The following is an 18,479-nucleotide window of genomic DNA, read 5'->3' on the forward strand; positions in this document are numbered from 1 at the left end:
TGACTAGGGACTTCCCTGGTGGCGCAGTGGTTAAGAATCCGCCTGCCAATGCAGGGAACATGGGTTCGATCCCTGATCTGGGAAGATCCCACATGCCGCGGAGCAACAAAGCCCGTGTGCCACATCTACTGAGCCTGCACTCTAGAGCCCACAGGCCACAGCTGCTGAAGCCCGCATGCCACAAGTACTGAAGCCCACACACCTAGAGCCTGTGCTCCACAACAAGAGAAGCCACCGTAATGAGAAGCCAGCGCACTGCAACGAAGAGTAGCCTCCGCTCTCCACAACTAGAGAAAAGCCCTCACGCAGCAACGAAGACCCAATGCAGCCATTAATTAATTAATTAATTTAAAAAACATAACACTGACTAGATCATAAACTACCCAGGGATGCTGGAGAACCAGGTTTGGGGTACACATTGCAGACATGCTGGGGAAGACACCATGGCTGTCACCACTAAGTACTAAACTTGTACTGCTTGAAAACCACTAGCCTCCAACACTGGACACCACTGTGGGCATTATAACCACCACTGCCCCAAGAACTCAGTCTTCCTGCAAATGCTGTTGTCTGTGCTGCAGGAAGGTGTATCTGATTGGCTGAGCCTAGGTCATTTGCCTATAGTCTAGCTGCAAAGGAGGCTGGGAAAGCAATTATCTAGTATTTCCAACTTCTAAAATAGAAAGAGAGTTCTGTCTCCCTCCAAATTTATAAGGTGAAGGATTTCTTGAATCTAAGAAAGATAATTTAATGGCTAAAAAGAATTTTTTAATGGCTACATAATTTCTTTGCCCAACTTGAACTATATTATTTCCCGCCTACCCATATTTACACTTAAAAGAAAAAAACACTTCAACATAATGCAACTCAAAATGCAATTACCCACTCACCAAAAGCAGTGCAACCCAAAGTCTCATTATTTACTACATTCAGTTACAAATCTAGAACTTCTAAGTGCTATTTTTGGAATCACACCTGTATATATGATATCTTAATCAGGAAGTTCACTGCTATAATAAGCAAGGTTCTATTGTGGATAATAGGAACCATGCTAGCTATTTTAATCAGAAAGCATTTAATACAGGGAATTAGGTACTAAAAAAAAATCACTGAAATGACTAGAAGAACAAACACTAAACTGGGCCCCAAGGAATGACTCCAAGACATCGTAGGCTGTCCCGACATGGGAAATGAAAGTTTTACATCACTCGGGAAGGAATCTGCCCTCCCAGGTTATGGTTTCGGGATCACACCATCTTGGCCACCATCTGGAAATAAGCAAGCCATTGTCCTCCTGGAACACTGCGATAGCTACAACCTGGGATCAGGAAGCTGCTGCCAGAACACTTGTCTCCAGAGCCACATCACACCTGCGAAGTCACACCAGCAAAATGGAGGCCTCACAGTCTGCCAACTCTTCCCCAACAGTTCCCAATTCAATCTCACATGAAAGCATCACTGTAAAGTGAGTGCACTTTAGAGGCAATACTGAGTGAGACAGCATGATGGTCACTAAGATGGTCAGCAAGCCCACAGATGGTGGTACCAAAGCAGAAGCTTGGCAGAAGGGAAATCCAGATTAAGACTCTCTTCCAATAAAATCAGATCGTTGCTTCATCCAGGATAAAAGGAATCCAGTGTAATTAAATTGACACGAGGGGGAAATTCCCTGGCAGTCCAGTGGTTAGGACTCAGTGCCTTCGCTGCTGAGGGCCCAGGTTCAATCCCTGATTGGGGGAACTAAGATCCCACAAGCCATGCAGCACAGCCAAAAAAAAGAAAGGAAAAAAAAAAAAACAAACCGACACAAGATACCTTGCTGTTGGAGTCTCTGGATTGTGTCACCAAGTCCAAAGGTTCAGTGTTGGTTGCTGCAGCTGACAAGTTAGGCGCTCAGCAGTGACAGGTTATCCTTGGAGAGGCTGCCTAACTGTGATCAGTGGCCCTGATGCTCATGGCCTAGAGTGGCATGGGAGAGCAGCCCAATTATCCCGCCCAATGAAGGGAAGAGAAGTGGTGCTGAGGAGCTGAAAGGGCCACCTGGACGGGCCTTGTTGACAAGATAAAGGGGCAGGGTGCGTGGACTGACCACTGGAGACTGATAGGAAAATAGACATCTCAGCAGATGCCTTCGTGGAAGGATGTGCCAGGACCAGGTAGGATGCATTATACCTCAGAAGATGCTAGCATGAGCAGTGTCTCTTATCTGATGTCATGACACTGTTTAATTCTCTGAGATTTAAATGCCATCCAGGGAAGGAGAAAAGAGACAAAAAAAATCCTAAAGTTGATCAAGTTTCAACCTCAAATAACCTAAAAAAGCTTGGACCTGACTGTAAGTGGTTTCTCTGTCTTCAGGCAGAATGGCAGTTTGAAAGGGAATTGTTATTGGAATAGACAATTATGTTTCTATTTTTGTAATTGTATAAGTTGGCTTGAAAATTTATACTTGCTACACAGCATAAGGCATTGATGCAGTCCTTGAGTTGGCTGACTTGAATACAAATTGCCTAGTATGGTGTAGTAGTTAAAAGCATGGTTTCAGGGGCCAAATTGCCCACATTCAAATCCCAACTCTGATCCCACTAGCTTAGGTAAGATACTTACCCACTGTGTGCCTCAGTTTCCCTATCTATAAGGCAGAGATGATGATGATGGCAATAGAACCAAATCCATCAGGTTATTGTTAGGATTCAATGAGTTAATACGACTGGATGATTTAGAACAGTTTCTGGCACACAGTGCTGTATAAATGTTTGCATCTTTAGGTAAAGAATGTTTGAAACCTTTAGTCTTGAAACTTCTATGGTTGCATGATCCCTGAAAGAATTTTGGAAAAGTAGGTACTTTTTTTTTTTTTTTTGCAGTATGCGGGCCTCTCACTGCTGCGGCCTCTCCCGTTGCGGAGCACAGGCTCCAGACGCGCAGGCTCAGCGGCCATGGCTCACGGGCCCAGCAGCTCCGCGGCATGCGGGATCCTCCCGGACCGGGGCACGAACCCGTGTCCCCCGCATCGTCAGGCGGACTCTCAACCACTGCACCACCAGGGAAGCCCAAAACTAGGTACTTTTAAGTTGACTCTTTTGAGATCTAAAAGCTTCATCATTTAAATAACGGCAAAGGACATAATTTCTGGTGTACTGTAAATATTAACATTTAGAAAAAGCTGTTATGTCACTTAAAAAAAATGTATACGCTAGAGCCTAAGTACCACAGGAATTTTATACCCACCTTATCCACTTAATTTTTTTTTTCCACTTAAAACTAATACATGGACAGGCTCTTCTTAACGGTTGGAAATTTTACATTATTCTCTTTCTTCTTGAACTTGCATTTCTTTCACTCCACCCACAGAATTATAAGCTAATGTAATGCATTTATATGCTTAAAGTCTCTTATTGATCACCATGTCATACCTCTCTATAGTAAATTTATGTATTTAATAGGAATTAAAATGCTAAAATTCTTATAGTCAAATTCTTTGAGTATAAGAATCTAAGTTACATTAGACAAGTTTTGTACCCTAGTTTACAACCTCTTTATCTTTCCCCCCATTTGGCTGTCACTGTGGTAACCAGCTACGTTTGGAGGTTGAGGACACCTCTATAAAACTGCATTCCCTTATCTCTTGCTTTCTGCTTCCAAGGCTCTTTGTTACCTCTGTGTTGACGTTCTTCCAGGAAATTAGCTCCTCTGAGGCAACCCTGGATCAGAGAGGTAAACAGCTCAATAATAAATCCTATTTTGGTTCTCCCTCCTGTGCTTCACTTTCCCCAGTCTCTCATTCCTGTCCCCGAGAATCTCTTCCTAGAATATATTACCCGTACAGGCCTTATCTCAGGCCCTACTTTTAGGGGAACCTAAGCTAAAATCTAAGAGTTAACATTTTTTTTCCAGATTCAATTATCGTTACAAGAATTATTAGTATGTCAATCAAAACAATAAATATTACAAATGTTAATAATTATTAAACATAAAAAGTAAAGTTTTATTAAAATTGCATCTTAGTGACATGACTTTTTAAAATGTCATTCATATATCTGTGGGAAGAATATTACTTATGGCTAGAATGGGACAGGATTCAGCATTAACTACTTTTTATATCAAGAGTATTCTCAAAATGTTAAAAACTTAATTCTCGGACAGATTTTAAGCACATGCCAAAATTTTAACTTATTAATCAGGACCAGAAAGATGACAAAACCAGTTCAAAGTTGAAATAAGATTATTAAATCAGATACAAAATTGGTTAATGACCTAAAGGCATTAAAGCTATAACCTATGAGGTTATCTTCTCCCTGGGAAAGAAATCATTTGCTTCTTATCAGTTTTCTATAAATTGACATCTAACTCTATAGAGTTGTAAAATGTGTGTGCCCTAATTAACAGTAAATAGTAAATCAAACTAATTTGTATTCTCTTAGAAAGTCAGATAACCCTTTAGGGAGGCTTGTTACTACAATGCTATACAATAACATTAAAAGTTTGGAACAATTTTTCTTAACACTAGTTATTGCGTTTAGAAATATAAATGCTTAGAAATGTTCACATAAATAAGTACATGAGAATGGAAGTTTTGTTAGTGCAATAGCATTAAATTCTTTGAACTCTTACTGAGTTATATGCCAAAAAATCACAAGTGACCTAACATCAAAAATTTAAAATACCAGTTGATACATCAGTTAGGCCCTCTTTTAGTCATGTTGTAAGCAAAGAAATAGAAAACACTTACCTTGTGGAAGAATTTGTTACCCATTCATTAAAGTCATTCACTTTCTCAGTTTCTGGAAAGTATACCACAAAGACATCAAATACTTATTAACTACCTCTCAAACATTTTCACTTGCCTTGGAGGTACACCACACAACCCAAATGCCACAAAAAGGGCTAAGAAAATCTTTGCCAATGCAACATGCTTTGATAAACTGTGTTCATCTTATCATGTGCTTCAAGTGTATTTTAATGAAACACTTGTCTTTCATTCAATTTATGGAAAAAGTATTATATATTAGCTAACTGGCCAAGTCAGTCTTCACTGTTAAGTCAATCAGCTACATCAGTCTTTCATTTAAAAAGACTTCATTTTGGAGAGTTAGAGTGTTTTATTTTATTTTTAAATTTATTTTATTTTATTATTTATTTTTGGCCACATTGGGTCTTTGCTGCTACGCGCGGGCTTTTTCTCTAGTTGCAGCGAGTGGGGGCTACTCTTCATTGTGGTGCGCAGGCTTCTCATTGCAGTGGCTTCTCTTGTTGTGAAACATGGGCTCTAGGCATGTGGGCTTCAGTAGTTGTGGCACACAGCCTCAGTAGTTGTGGCGTGTGGGCTTAGTTGCTCCGAGGCATGTGGGATCTTCCCAGCCCAGGGCTCGAACCCGTGTCCCCTGCATTGGCAGGCAGATTCTTAACCACTGCACCACCAGGGAAGCCCCAGAATAAGCGTTTTAAAATCAAATGTATTAGGACTTCGCTGGCGGTCCAGTGGTTGACTCTGCGCTTCCACTGCAGGGGGCACGGCTTCCATCCCTGGTTGGGGAAGTAAGATTCCATATGCTGCACGGTGCAGCCAAAAAAAAAAGTAATTCATTATCTCTAAAATCAAAATGTATTGATATATACATACAGTAAAATGTCTATATAGAGTTTACAGTTGGATAGGTTTTGACAAATACATACACCTAGGTAAGCATCACAATCAACATTTGCATCACCACAGCAAGTTCCCTCACGTGACATTGCAGTTAAATTCCTCTCCCCACACCCCCAATCTCAGGTAACCACTGATTTGATTTCTCAGACTACAGACAAGTTTTGCCTGTTCTGAAACTTCATATAAATGTACTCTTTTTTGGTCTTTTTCACTCAGCATGTTTTTGAGATTCATCCATGTTGTTTTATGTATCAGTAGTTTGTTTTTCTTTATTCTGGGTAGTAACCTTTTGTATGAATATACCACAGTTTATCCACTTATTTGATAGGCATTTAGGTTGTTTCCAGTTTTTGGATATTATGAATAAGGTTTCTATCATTCTTGTACAAGGTTTTGGTTTTTTCAAATATTTACTTTGGCTGCACCGGGTCTTAGTTGCGGCACACGGGATCTTCTTTGCGGCATGCAGGATCTTTTTTTAATTTAATTTAATTTATTTATTTATTTTTTTGCGGTACGCGGGCCTCTCACTGTTGTGGCCTCTCCCGTTGCGGAGCACAGGCTCCGGACGCGCAGGCCCAGCGGCCATGGCTCACGGGCCCAGCCGCTCGGCGGCATGTGGGATCTTCCTGGACCGGGGCACAAACCCATGTCCCCCGCATCGGCAGGCGGACTCTCAACCACTGCGCCACCAGGGAAGCCCGGCATGCAGGATCTTTAGTTGCGGCATGCAGGCTTCTTAGTTGTGGCATGTGAACCCTTAGTTGCGGCATGCGTGTGTGATCTAGTTCCCCAACTAGGGATTGAACCCAGGCCCCCTGCATTGGGAGCATGGAGTCTTATCCACTGGACCACCAGGAAAGTCCCTCTTGTACAAGTTTTTGTTTTTGTTTTTGCAGACTTCTGTTTCATATAAATCACATAATCCTGTAATCCTGGAATTGCTGGGTTGCATAGTAAGTGTACATTTAACTTTATAAAACACTCCCAAACTGTTTTCCAAAATGTTTGTACCATTTGACCTTCCCATCAACAATAAACTGGAGAGTTCTAGTTGCTCCACATCCCCTCTAAACTTGGTATCAAGTTTTTTTAATTTTAGCAATTCCAGCAGGTGGGAAATAGTATCTCATTATAGTTTTAATCTACATTTCTCTGTTGCCTAATATCACACATTTTCACATGCTTATTGGCCATTCTTATATCTTCTTTTGTGAAGTATCTGTTCAAGTCTTTGCCCAGGGGCAACAACGTAACTTCATTTTTCAAGTCAAATAAACATGTTAACATGAATCTGTATGACAACTATCTTAGTTTCAAATCCTAACTCTAAAACTAATTCCAAATTCTAAGAGGTGAAGACCTGTCATGAATTTGTCACTTGGATGACTTCAAACTTCCTTCTCTTCTCCTTAGACCTCTCCCGCAGGAGAAATGCCTTCTTTAATAACTGGGGACTGGAAGAAGCAAATTTTCGTCACTTCCACACTACAACATTTCTGAATTCAAAACATCTCCAAATGGTGCAAACTGCCCATTTCTAATGTTAGGTTTTACTCTTGACAAACTACGCTTATGACAACTATGTACAAGACATAAAGCCTTTCTTTAATCAAGAAAGCTTAGTACTATTTCAATTTACCTTGGTTTGGCACCCCAGAGGTGTTTGCATAATACAGCAATGCACCATATTAAAATTCAGGGTAAGAGGTATGCCTTTCTTCTGTGAAGTGGGGAAAGGTGAATAGTGAGTGATAAGGGAGGTGGGAATGAACCATCTTGATGACATATCCTGGGAAATCTTTTTTGTTTAACTGTGGTAAAATGTATGTAACAAAATTTAAACTACTTTCAAGTGTACAGTTCTGTAGCATTAAGTACATTCACATGGTTGTGTAACTATCACCACCATCCATCTTCAGAACATTTTCATCTTTCCCCACTTAAATTCTGTATCCATTAAACACAAACACCCAACCCCCCTAGTTCCTGGCAACCACCAGTCTTCATCTCTATGAATTTGACTGGTACCTCATGTAAGTGGAATCATACAGTATTTGTCCTTTTGTGACTGGCTTATTTTACTTAGCATAATGTCTTCAAGGGTCATCCATGTTTTAGCATGTGTCAGAATTTCCTTCCTTTTAAAGGCTGCATAACATTGCATTGTATGTATATACCTCATTTTGTTAATCTACTCATCTGTTGATGGACCCAAGTTGCTTCAACCTTTTTTACTCTTATGAAAAATGCTATAAACAGAGGTGTGCAAATGTCCATTCAAGTCCCTGCATTCAGTTCTTTTGGGTATATACCCAGAAGTGGAATTGCTGGATCATATGGTAATTGTTTGATTTTTTGAGGAATCCTAGGAAATCACTTTTGGGAAAATGAAGACCTGGATATCAATTCAGTAAAGATTTTGTGCCCATGTATTTCTTGTAAAGTCTTTACATACCCCAGACTGAAAACTCTTGTTCTGAGTCACACCTTAGAACATAAAGGAGGTAATGTAATGTGTGGTGGAAAAAGTATGAGTTTGGAATAAGACAGGGGTGGTTAGAATCCAGTATTTAGACTAGAAACTGAGGGCAAGCCACTTCTCTCTCCAGTTTCCTTTTCCATAAAATGAGGCTAATAATACCTATCCATTAGGACCATTAATGGGATTTAAATAGAATGAATGAAAAGAACCTACCACAGAGCTTGACAATTCACTTGAAAGGACATTGTTTAGAGACCTTGGTACACAAGACAGAGGAATAGCTCTGCCCTAGAGCATGGCTGCCTGATGACAGCTACATGTGTGCAAACAGGTAATTACAATATAATGTAGTACTGAGCCAAGATAGATGTATTGGGGAGAGGGGCATTTTATCCTCCTGAGAAAAGCCAGGTCTGCAAGAGGTGGCTCAAAATGTGAAGAATGAGTAAAAAGAAGTTTTAGGCAGAGGAAACAAGCCAAGGAAAGACAAAAAAGCATGAAAGAGCATGTTGTGAGGGGAACTTGAAGCAATCTGGTGTCACCACAACACAAAACGCAAAGACAATGGGAGCAAATGATGTTGAAGAAGCTTCCTAAAAGGCATGGTAAAGATCTCGACTTGATCCTGTGCCTTGGTTTCCTTGTACACCTCAAATTCTTGTATAAAATGGAAATGATAATAGTACCTTTGTCATAGGCCTGTTAGGACTAAAGGCAAACGAAATGGGATAATACACATAAAGCACTTAGAAGAGTGCCTGCCACATACTGAGGCCCAAATATTTTCTAATGTTAGTATTATTTTCTTGAGTGTGGCAGGAAAGGCTTTAGGCAGGGGAGTGACATGGTCACATCTGTGTTTTGGAAAGATCACTCTGGGGGAAGTAAGGAGGATGGATTGCAGGAGAGAATATTGGAGGCAAGTAGGCAAGTTACAAGGCTACAACAATAAATAGTCTAGGAAGTAGAAAAGGCCTGCCCTGTACAAGAGTGACAGTGAGGAAGGAGGGAATTCAGGTATTTAAAAAGTAGAAGAGAAGAGCTCTGATGCCTGTTAGAATGTGGGAGGTGCAGGTGCACGAGGAGTCCTAGACAGAGCTCCTAGATTAGGTCCTCAAGGTTAGTTTTCTTCCTAAATGATCTCCCTCCCTCCATTCTCCAATAACAAAAAGGCCATCAAACACATTTCCTTTTAAAGTTTTATTAAAGTTTAATGGAACAATTTATATATATATATATATATATATATATATGTATTTTGGTTAACCCCAGTACAAAAATACAGTTGACGACTTGACAAAAATGGCTCCATCTAGGGCTTGAAGGTTTGAGTTTCTCCAACAGCAACAGGGGAAAGCATGCTTCCAGCTGGGCTGAGTCCAAAGCACACAGCCATTCCCGCACACGCATGCGTGCAAACAGGGAAGCCAAGCCAGAGAAGAGGAAGGAAGTTGAAGGGATTCAGGAAGAAGCCCAAGATTATTCCCAGGAGAGAAAGAGAAGAAACAGGCTGGTCTCCTTGGTGGGGTAGAATTACGGATTTACATTTAGGACTTGTTTTAAATGATAAGCTATTTCTGCAATTTTAACATTATAAAAAAGATGCTTCTGGTCTCTCTTCACCACTAAGGTGAGTAAAGCAGGAGGAAATGGAAAGATTCAACTACTGCAGTGTGAGGAGTAAACCTCCAAATGGCTCAAGTTTTGTGTCAAAAGGTGTCATTCTTTACCTTCAATGACAGAGACATTTAGGTGAGAGGGGACAGGAGAAGGAAGTCTGCCACACTCTGCTGGATCACAAACATGGAGACCAGCTTCTGGCAGCAGAACTCTTCCACAGTGAGAGGGCCCCTTCCCATGGAGGCAGGAACAAGGTTTAAATGTTCTGAGTGATTCCTCAATATTCCCTTCCCTGCTGCCTTCCTTCTAGAACAGTAACTTTGATGAAAGGAGGGATACATTCATGTTACAACTCATCTTCGAGATGTTTCTCTCTGAAGGCATCACCCGTCAGCCTTTCCTGAGCTTCCTTCATCCCCTGAACAACTGTGAAATAAAGGTTGAGGGGAAAAGTATGAAGCACGTCTTTAATATTTGACATGTGACAACCAATACAGATTTTTATGTTTTAGGAGAAATATAAGAGGAGCACAGGATCTGGATTCAAGATCTAGTTCTGGATTTTAGCCCTGGAAAGTCTCTTGAATTTGTTTCCTCATCTATAAATAAGGTGATGCTACCTACTTCACACAGATTATAAAAATTAAATGAGAGAATGAATAATAAATGTGCTTTATAAACTATGAAGTCTTAAAAAAATGTTAGTAGTTACTTTGGCTTACCCTCCAGGATTAGAGTTGAACCCCTGTCACAGGCTGTAGATATTCACTTGACACTAAGGGAAAAGAAAACATCTTCCTACCATCCCCATCATCTCTTCTGGAGGATCGCTGCATTTAGTTCATATCCTGTGGAGGTTACAGTTTACACTGGTATGTGAGTGTGTGCGTGTACATGGAGGGAGGATGGTCTTCACTGAAAGAGGTCATCATATCTAGTATCAATTACGTATGGAAGAAGTCAAGTTCTCAGGCACAGGAGAAACCTGGAAGGCAGGTCCTGGTCAGACGGAAGATGAAACTTCTCATCTATCTTGGGCATCAAGGAGGGCAGCTGTTTTGGTACAGGCTCCCCATACAATGGCAGGCCAGTTGTTAGGCTGAGCCAGAGTCTGTGGATCTCAGAAAGCAAACCAGGTAGTATAGTTTGTTACATCCCTTTTGTTTTGCCCAAGCCTTTAGTAAAGCCAGGTTTGAATATTCCAGTTTCATGTCAGCTGAGCCATGGAGAATTCAGGCAAAGGGTTCTGTGTCCACATTTGGACTAATGTGTTAAAGGATGATGCTGGTGTCAAGATGGAAGTGGTAACTTCATGAAATTCTAAAAGGAAGGTGAATTTCAGGGTCAAGAGTTGGGGACCTATGGGAATTCCCTGGTGGTCCAGTGGTTAGGACTAGGTGCTTTCACTGCCGTGGTCCTGGGTTCAATCCCTGGTCGGGGAACTAAGATCCCACAAGCCTCACAGCCAAAAAAAAAAAAAAAAAAGTTGGGAACCTAAAGTTCAGCTACCCTTCTCCATGTGGAAAATTTCCCTGTAACACCAACCTCCAGTGATCGGCATTTGGGTAGGAAAGATGACATTCTCCTTACCCATGGAAAGGAGAGGATAACCTCTGCAGATCTCTTTCCTCTACCTATCCTGAGAAATTAGAGTTCTGAGGACTCAGAACATAAAGTGATCAACAACCTGGCAGCATGGCAATGGGAGACACATGGCAACTTAGCAAACAACCCTCTTTTACAGATGGCAGGGAGAAATTCAGAAGGAAAACAGGGACATTACGTGGCATGAATTCCAACCTCTCCCTCTAGAATGACTGTGCTCAAGGATAAGAGAACAAAAAAGCATGACTAACTTATGATTTCAATCTTCCCTCACATGTTTGTGCTGACGCTGTTCCCTCTGCCTCGAATGATGCTTTCCGCATTCCTCTGCTGGCTAGGACTCAACCCAGTCATCATTCCTTCTAGCATGCCTCACGCCCTCTCCATGTTGGGCTATACTCCCCCCTACACACACACACCCCTTGCTTCTGTAACTTGAAATGCCCTCTTCATATGTGTCCATAGAGACAAATTCTTATCCGTATCCATCTAGATCCAGTTAAAGTTTACTATCTATGAAACCTTTCAGACTAGATCAGCTAACAGCATTCCCCTTCTTTGAATTCTCACAAGAATAGCATTAGTGCAGTGGAAAAAAACTAAGTTCTGGACTGAAATCCTGGCTCTGTGACTTTTTAACTGTGGGTCCACGGGCAAGTGACTATTTCTGGGACCTTCAGTTCTTAACAGTTTCCTGTGGGTCAGTTAGCTCCCAGCTGGATTATAAAAAGCTAGGGAAGGGGCTCAGTCTTATCTTTCTCCTATATTCTACACAGCATCTAGCCAAAAGCTAGTCATGCAGCAGATGCTCGGCTAACATGTTGAATTAGTTTCCCATCACAGACCTTGCATGTGGTTCATCCTACTGAAACCTAGCAGCAACCCTCCCTCTTCTCTCTCAACATAACCATACCTTGCTCAGCACTGGTGTAGAAATACTTGTAGCTGGGGTTTCCATTCTCATTGATGATTTCAGGACGCACCTTGCCACTGGGATCTATTGTAGACAAAATGGCAGAGGGATTGCAATAGTTACAACAGAGAGGTACTTTAAGCACCATATGGTACATTAGGCCTTCTGGAAAACGAGACCTGCCCATCTTTGCAGCCCATTATCTCACCACCTTACCCCTTGTTTTTTATGTTGCAATCACAATGAATTCCTTGTAATTCCCTGAACACAACCCACCCCTACCCTCACTCCCCACCATGCCTTGGTATATGCTGGTCCCTCTTGCTGGCATGTTTCTTTTCTGTTTGATAATGGTGGGATCTATATTTTTATTTGTTTCCCCCATAGAATCTAGCAGAATGCTGAGCAAAGATTAGGTAGTCATTAAATATCTTTTATAAAATTGTTTGTGGAAATACATTTTTCTTGTTATAGAATCCCATTGCTTCAACCTCACTACAGGGTCAAGGGTGGGAACTGTGGCTTATCTCAGTCCCTGTAGTGCCTAGCAGTGCTTGACATATGGCTGATGCACAAATGATTGCTAAATGGATAAATGAATGATCACTACTCTCCCACTGCTCACAAAAGCAGTTAGTTTTGGGGTTTTGTTTTGTTTTTTACAAAAGCACGTAGTTAATGGGAAAAGTTTTCCTTCAGATCCGAGGTTCTGGCATTCAGAACTCCCCATTCTCTCTTGAAACTGGTTTTTGTTTTTGTTTTTAGCCATCCCAATAAAATTTCACTAGGTGGAGTCAGTGCCTTGATTCATTTCTCTCTCCTTCTGCATCACAGATCCCCAGATTAAGACCTTTCACCTTACCCAGGAACAGGATTCGTGGAATATAACCCCCATCAGGGCTGAAATCTTCATCTTTGGGTTCTTCTTCATCCTGTTAAGTATAAACCTTAAGTCAGATCATGTTCCCTCTCTCCTCAAAACCTTTCAGTGGCTTCCCCTCCCACTCAGGGTAAAACCTTAAGTCCTTGCAGTGGCCTAAGAGGCCCTACTTCAACTGTCACCTGGGCACTTCTCTAACATCACGCCCTACCCCTTGTTCAGTCTTTTCCAACCACACTAAGTTGCCTGCTGTTGCTGTCATTAAACAAGCCGGGCATGCTCCCCACTCAGGCTTTTGTATTTGCTCTTACACTCCTCCTGGACACACTTCCCCCTTCATCCACATGACTCACTCCCTTTTCTGCTTCAAATCTTTGCTCAAATGTCACCTTGTTTTCTAACTACCTAATTAAAATTGCAAACTATCCCCACCATTCTTCATTTTTAGCCATAGCATTTACCACTATCTGACATACTTTACTTATTTGTCTGCCTCCCCATATTCAATTCCTCATATGTAACTTAATGACAGCAAAGAATTTTGTCTGTTTTGTTCACTGCTGATTCTCAGTACCTACATCACTGACTTGCACAGTTTTTCTTGAATGCATGAATTGATGAGACTGACATTTTAGTACAATTGTGAAGTTACACTTCTCCCAGGAGACAAGACCACACAGTTAGCTTTCTTTTTACGAAATCTCTCAAGTTGGAGAATGCTCACTGAACACATTTCTGTTTCCTGTGAGTGGTGATTCTAACTCATCACAGAAAGTGGTGAGGCGTTTAGATGCATAGAAATCAACAGTAATTTTGTCGTTTATGGTGTGATTCCCATTTCAGAAGTTATATCAAATAGTTAATATAACTTTGCCTTCAGTGAGGTGTGTCAGCGTTCAGGCTATCCACTAGCTTTATAAGCAATCCCTTAGCTACCTCAACATTAACTGGTAATGTGTTCAGAAGATTTCCAGTCCTATGTTTAAATAAACATCATTTTATAGAAACAGGGCTAGGAGTATCATCACAGAGCATCCGAGCATCCCACATTGGAAGAGTACAGCCTAAAAGGCAGCACAGCTAGGTCACAGTACCTATTCTTATCACCTATTAGGCTCTATGACCTTGACTAACCTAACTCCTTCAGGCCTAAGATGCTCAATCTGTAAAACAGGGATAGCATCAATGGCCTAAAAATCCCTTCTAACTCTAAGATCTGATATTCTGACTTGGGATTCCAACACCTCTGGTCAATGTGAAATACATAAAGGATATCTAATGAAATAAGAAGAAGCTCTACATATAAGCCCAGCACAGAGTAGGGTTTCAACTGAATCATATTTTGCAGGGAATTGTGGCCTACACATGTGACCACATCTTTAGTTCAGTTATACAAAGATGTAAAAACATGTCATAATCATAAGCTAAAAGTGAAGGGACCTTAAAATTTAGTCATCTTATCCAATCTTTCTTCTCTTACTTCCTCCCACAAATGGGGGCTCGATAGCATTCTACCATATCTGATGCAAGACTTAGTATTAGAGTTCAAGAGAAAAACACATACAGACAAGAAGACAGCTCTGCTGAGTAAGATTTTATACCATCAATGAGGCTAACTCTAAAACAGTAAAGACTTAAAATCATAGCACAAAGGAGAAACTCTGGAAGTCTTACCTCAAGATTTACCATAACAAAATTATGGGAAAGTTCTGAAATTTCTGTAGATTCTGCAAATTTGGGCTTTAAAGCTAGAAAAGATTTTGGAACAGAAGAAAACATCATTGTCATACCCAAACCCTAATTTGCTGAGATGATTCATATAACTGACCCTTTTGCTAATCTTAAGACCCAGAAATTAGAACACTTGAATTCTGGTCCTGCTTCTGCCATTTACTTGCATAGTTATGTAACTTAAGTGGCTGACTTTATTTCTCTTAAGCTTTCATCTAATTTATAAAATATAGATAACGGCATACTGACAAAAAAATTATTACTATTGGCTTTTTTACGTATTTCAATAACATCTATTTAAGAATAGATGTAATAAAGACAATAGAGTAACAATACTCTACCACTTATGTATATATATTATTAAACTAGCAATTTACACTAATTTTATACTCTTTTTCCTACATGATTTTATTAAGTGTAGCATACCAAACAGAAGGAGGAATCTGACTGGGAAGTGGCAGGCTGGTATACCAGAAAGAACACAGGCTACAAAGTAAGAAAACCTGGGCTCTAATTTGGTTCCCACCTCCTCCAGTAAGACCACTCCTCATGTCTCTCTCTGTTACATACAACTGTCCATACAACTATTGTAGCACCTGATCCCATATTCTACATAACCATATCTTAATTGTCTCACCCTCCAACCCCTTGCAAATACAACTGCAAATTTCTTGAGGGCAGGCAATCTATACCATAAATTTCTTCGGTATTCCTTCAAGCAATAAGCAGTGCTGAGCCAAAGTCAGTGTTAATATATTTTAAACATTAATATTTGAGAACACATCTGAGGTCTGATCATTTGCACCTACCTTTGCAAGCTCCACACCAGGACTTATGGATAATCACCATCAGGGGTAATCCACTTAAAAACAAAATGAAGAAATTATAATCTAGTAATTCCACTTCTTGAAATATATTCTAATAAAATGACCAACCAATGAAGACAAAGATTAATGTACAAGGATGTTCATGTAGTATAATTTCAATAAGAAAAATTTTAAGACAATCTATTCAATAATAGTGGACTATTACAACAAAATTATTGCTAAGTTCTGACATTCCAGTAAATTCTGCAAATTTGGGCTTTACAGCTAGGGAAAAAAGACTGTAGAAGAAAACAACAAATTACAGCATTTCTAAATGTTATGGTTATATAACCACTGAAACGTTAATAAAATTTTTCACTAGTACACTGTTAAAGGCTAGAATATAAAATTATTATCTATAGTTTAGTTTTAATTATACAAATATGTAGAAAAGAGTCTAAAAGGAAATGTTCCAAAACATAATAGAGGTTATCTCTGGATAATGGGATTGTGGGTTTTACTATACTTTTCCTGTATTTCCCGATTTTTCTACAATTAAGTGTTTTTTTGTTTGTTTGTTTTGCCACACCATGTGGCTTGTGAGATCTTAGTTTTCCAACCAGAGATTGAACCTGAGCAGCGACAGGGAAAGCACCAAGTCCTAACCACTGGACCACGAGGGAATTCCCAATTAAATGTAATTTTTATAATCAGGGAGGAAAAAGCTTTTTCTTTCATAAAGTAATAAGCAACATATTCCACCTGAATCAGTCTTGGCCAGCTGAAGCTCTTACGCTCTCAAGGCTCAAATGCCGACTTGTAGAAGGGTCCTATGTAATCAGACGTTGGCTTTCTCCATCATCCAACCCCCATATCACCACATCACCACATGCTGTACAATACTATCACAGCATTTAACACATTGAACTGTATCTTTTATTTACCACATTGAACTGTATCTTTTTATTTACTTAGAGCTTCTTAAGGAAGGAACTCTTAGCTGCCTCTATACTTCCTACACCTAATATAGAGAATAATATTACTGGTAGCAAAAACTTATACAGCATTTACTGTGTACCAGGTACTATTCTAAATATATATAAATTAATTTAGTAAGTGTCAAACGAATTAGTCAGCTATCTCATCATAGGCCTACTACAAATCTGGGACAGAATGGTGCCTCTAATACTTGTAAAAGCTTATAAACTAAATGAGCAGGACAAGGTTAGGTAAGAAGTGTGATCTACATAGCCATAATAATCATAGCCAAATGTGCTAAATATTTATATGACATTGTTGTATGTCCTTTACACACATTATCTCATTTAAATTCTCACAACAGGGCTTCCCTGATGGCACAGTGGTTAAGAATCTGCCTGCCAATGCAGGGACATGGGTTCGAGCCCTGGTCCGGGAAGATTCCACATGCTGTGGAGAAACTAAGCCTGTGTGTCACAACTACTGAGCCTGCACTCTAGAGCCCGCAAGCCACAACTACTGAGCCTGCGTGCCACAACTACCGAAGCCCGTGCACCTAGAGCCTGTGCTCCACGATAAGAGAAGCCACCGCAATGAGAAGCCCGTGCACAGCAAAAAAGAGTAGCCTCCGCTCACCGCAACTAGAGAAAGCCCGCACATAGCAACAAAGACCCTACGCAGCCAAAAATAAATAAATAAATTTATATATATAAAAAAATCCTCACAACAATCCTAAGGTAATGGTCTCATAATAGAAATGAGAAAACTGAGACTTCCAAGAAATTAAACATTTGACCACATAAATTCTAGGTTCTGCCACTTTAGTAGTTAACTTGTAAGTCTGACTCCAGAATCAATATTCTTTCTGACCACTATGTCTACTTCAATTTAGAACAGCAATCCAGAATCCATGGGTTTAAACCCAATCAACTGATAATCAACTAACTTGGAATTTGAGAATGAAAATGGAAGAGGCCTTAGATGCTGCCTAGTCCAAACCTCCATTTCATGCAGGAATCCAGTCTCATATATCAGAAACAAAAGGTAGTCCAGATAACCTGATAAGCAAGAAATAATCACCAACCAAGGCAGCCCATCCTTTTAACAGCACGGTGTACTTACAGAACAGTTTAGAATGTCTTGCTTTCTCTTTTCTCTCAAGCAAACTCCTATTCATCCTTCTAGAGCAGAGGTAAGCAAACTAGTCTGCAGGCCTAATCCAGCCCACTGCCTGCTTCTGTACGGTAATTATATACAAACATGGTTTTTTTTTTAACATTTTTAAATGTTTGAAAAATAAATCTGAAGTATAGTACCTTATGATATATTAAAATTAAATATAATTCATATTTCAGTGTAACTGGTTTTATTAAAACACATTCACACTTATTTGTATACTTATTGTCTATGGCTGCTTTTGTGCTACCATGGCAACAGTTGATAAGCCGCAACAGAGACCCTATGGCCCTCACAGCCTAAAATATTTACTGTTTGACCCTTTCCTGACCCTTGCTCTAGAGTGACAGTCCAAATGTAAACACCTCTGTGAAGCCTTCCCAAAACCACCACCTCTCAACAGCTAGTTAGTCCAATTCCTCCTCTGGGATCGCAAAGCATTCTAACCGCCAGTCCTTTTTATCCTCTAATCACTTGTTTACTTGTCTAAACTACTAACTTCTCAAGGGCAAAGACTATCTAATACATCTTTGAAAAACACAAGCACTGGTAAGGTAGGTACCTACCATTTGTTTACTGAAATCAATGAAAAAAATGAAAGACAAGCTTAAAGTGCTATTTGTCTTGAAAAACAG

At 40.1% G+C, this 18,479-nt stretch overlaps 1 protein-coding gene across 4 annotated transcripts in view; it reads right to left on the minus strand.

Moving 5' to 3' along the window:
* The window catches only part of LOC137218733 (ras-related protein Rab-3B), a 113,353-nt gene that overhangs the window by 80,488 nt on the left and 14,386 nt on the right, over window positions 1-18,479 (minus strand). For 2 of the 4 annotated variants that reach the window (XM_067726139.1, XM_067726140.1), the window contains exons 3-8: window positions 15,694-15,746; window positions 14,828-14,901; window positions 13,136-13,205; window positions 12,274-12,357; window positions 4,733-4,784; window positions 3,659-3,704 (exon numbers count right to left, since the gene is read on the minus strand). In XM_067726139.1, the coding sequence (XP_067582240.1) occupies window positions 3,659-3,704; window positions 4,733-4,784; window positions 12,274-12,357; window positions 13,136-13,205; window positions 14,828-14,901; window positions 15,694-15,746 (379 nt within the window). Of the gene's footprint in view, window positions 1-3,658; window positions 3,705-4,732; window positions 4,785-9,320; window positions 10,182-12,273; window positions 12,358-13,135; window positions 13,206-14,827; window positions 14,902-15,693; window positions 15,747-18,479 lie in introns of those variants that run through there. The other 2 variants (XM_067726145.1, XM_067726141.1) reach the window with 2 other exon arrangements.

The sequence above is a fragment of the Pseudorca crassidens genome, chromosome 2, assembly GCF_039906515.1.
Source record: "Pseudorca crassidens isolate mPseCra1 chromosome 2, mPseCra1.hap1, whole genome shotgun sequence".
NCBI lineage: Eukaryota > Metazoa > Chordata > Mammalia > Artiodactyla > Delphinidae > Pseudorca > Pseudorca crassidens.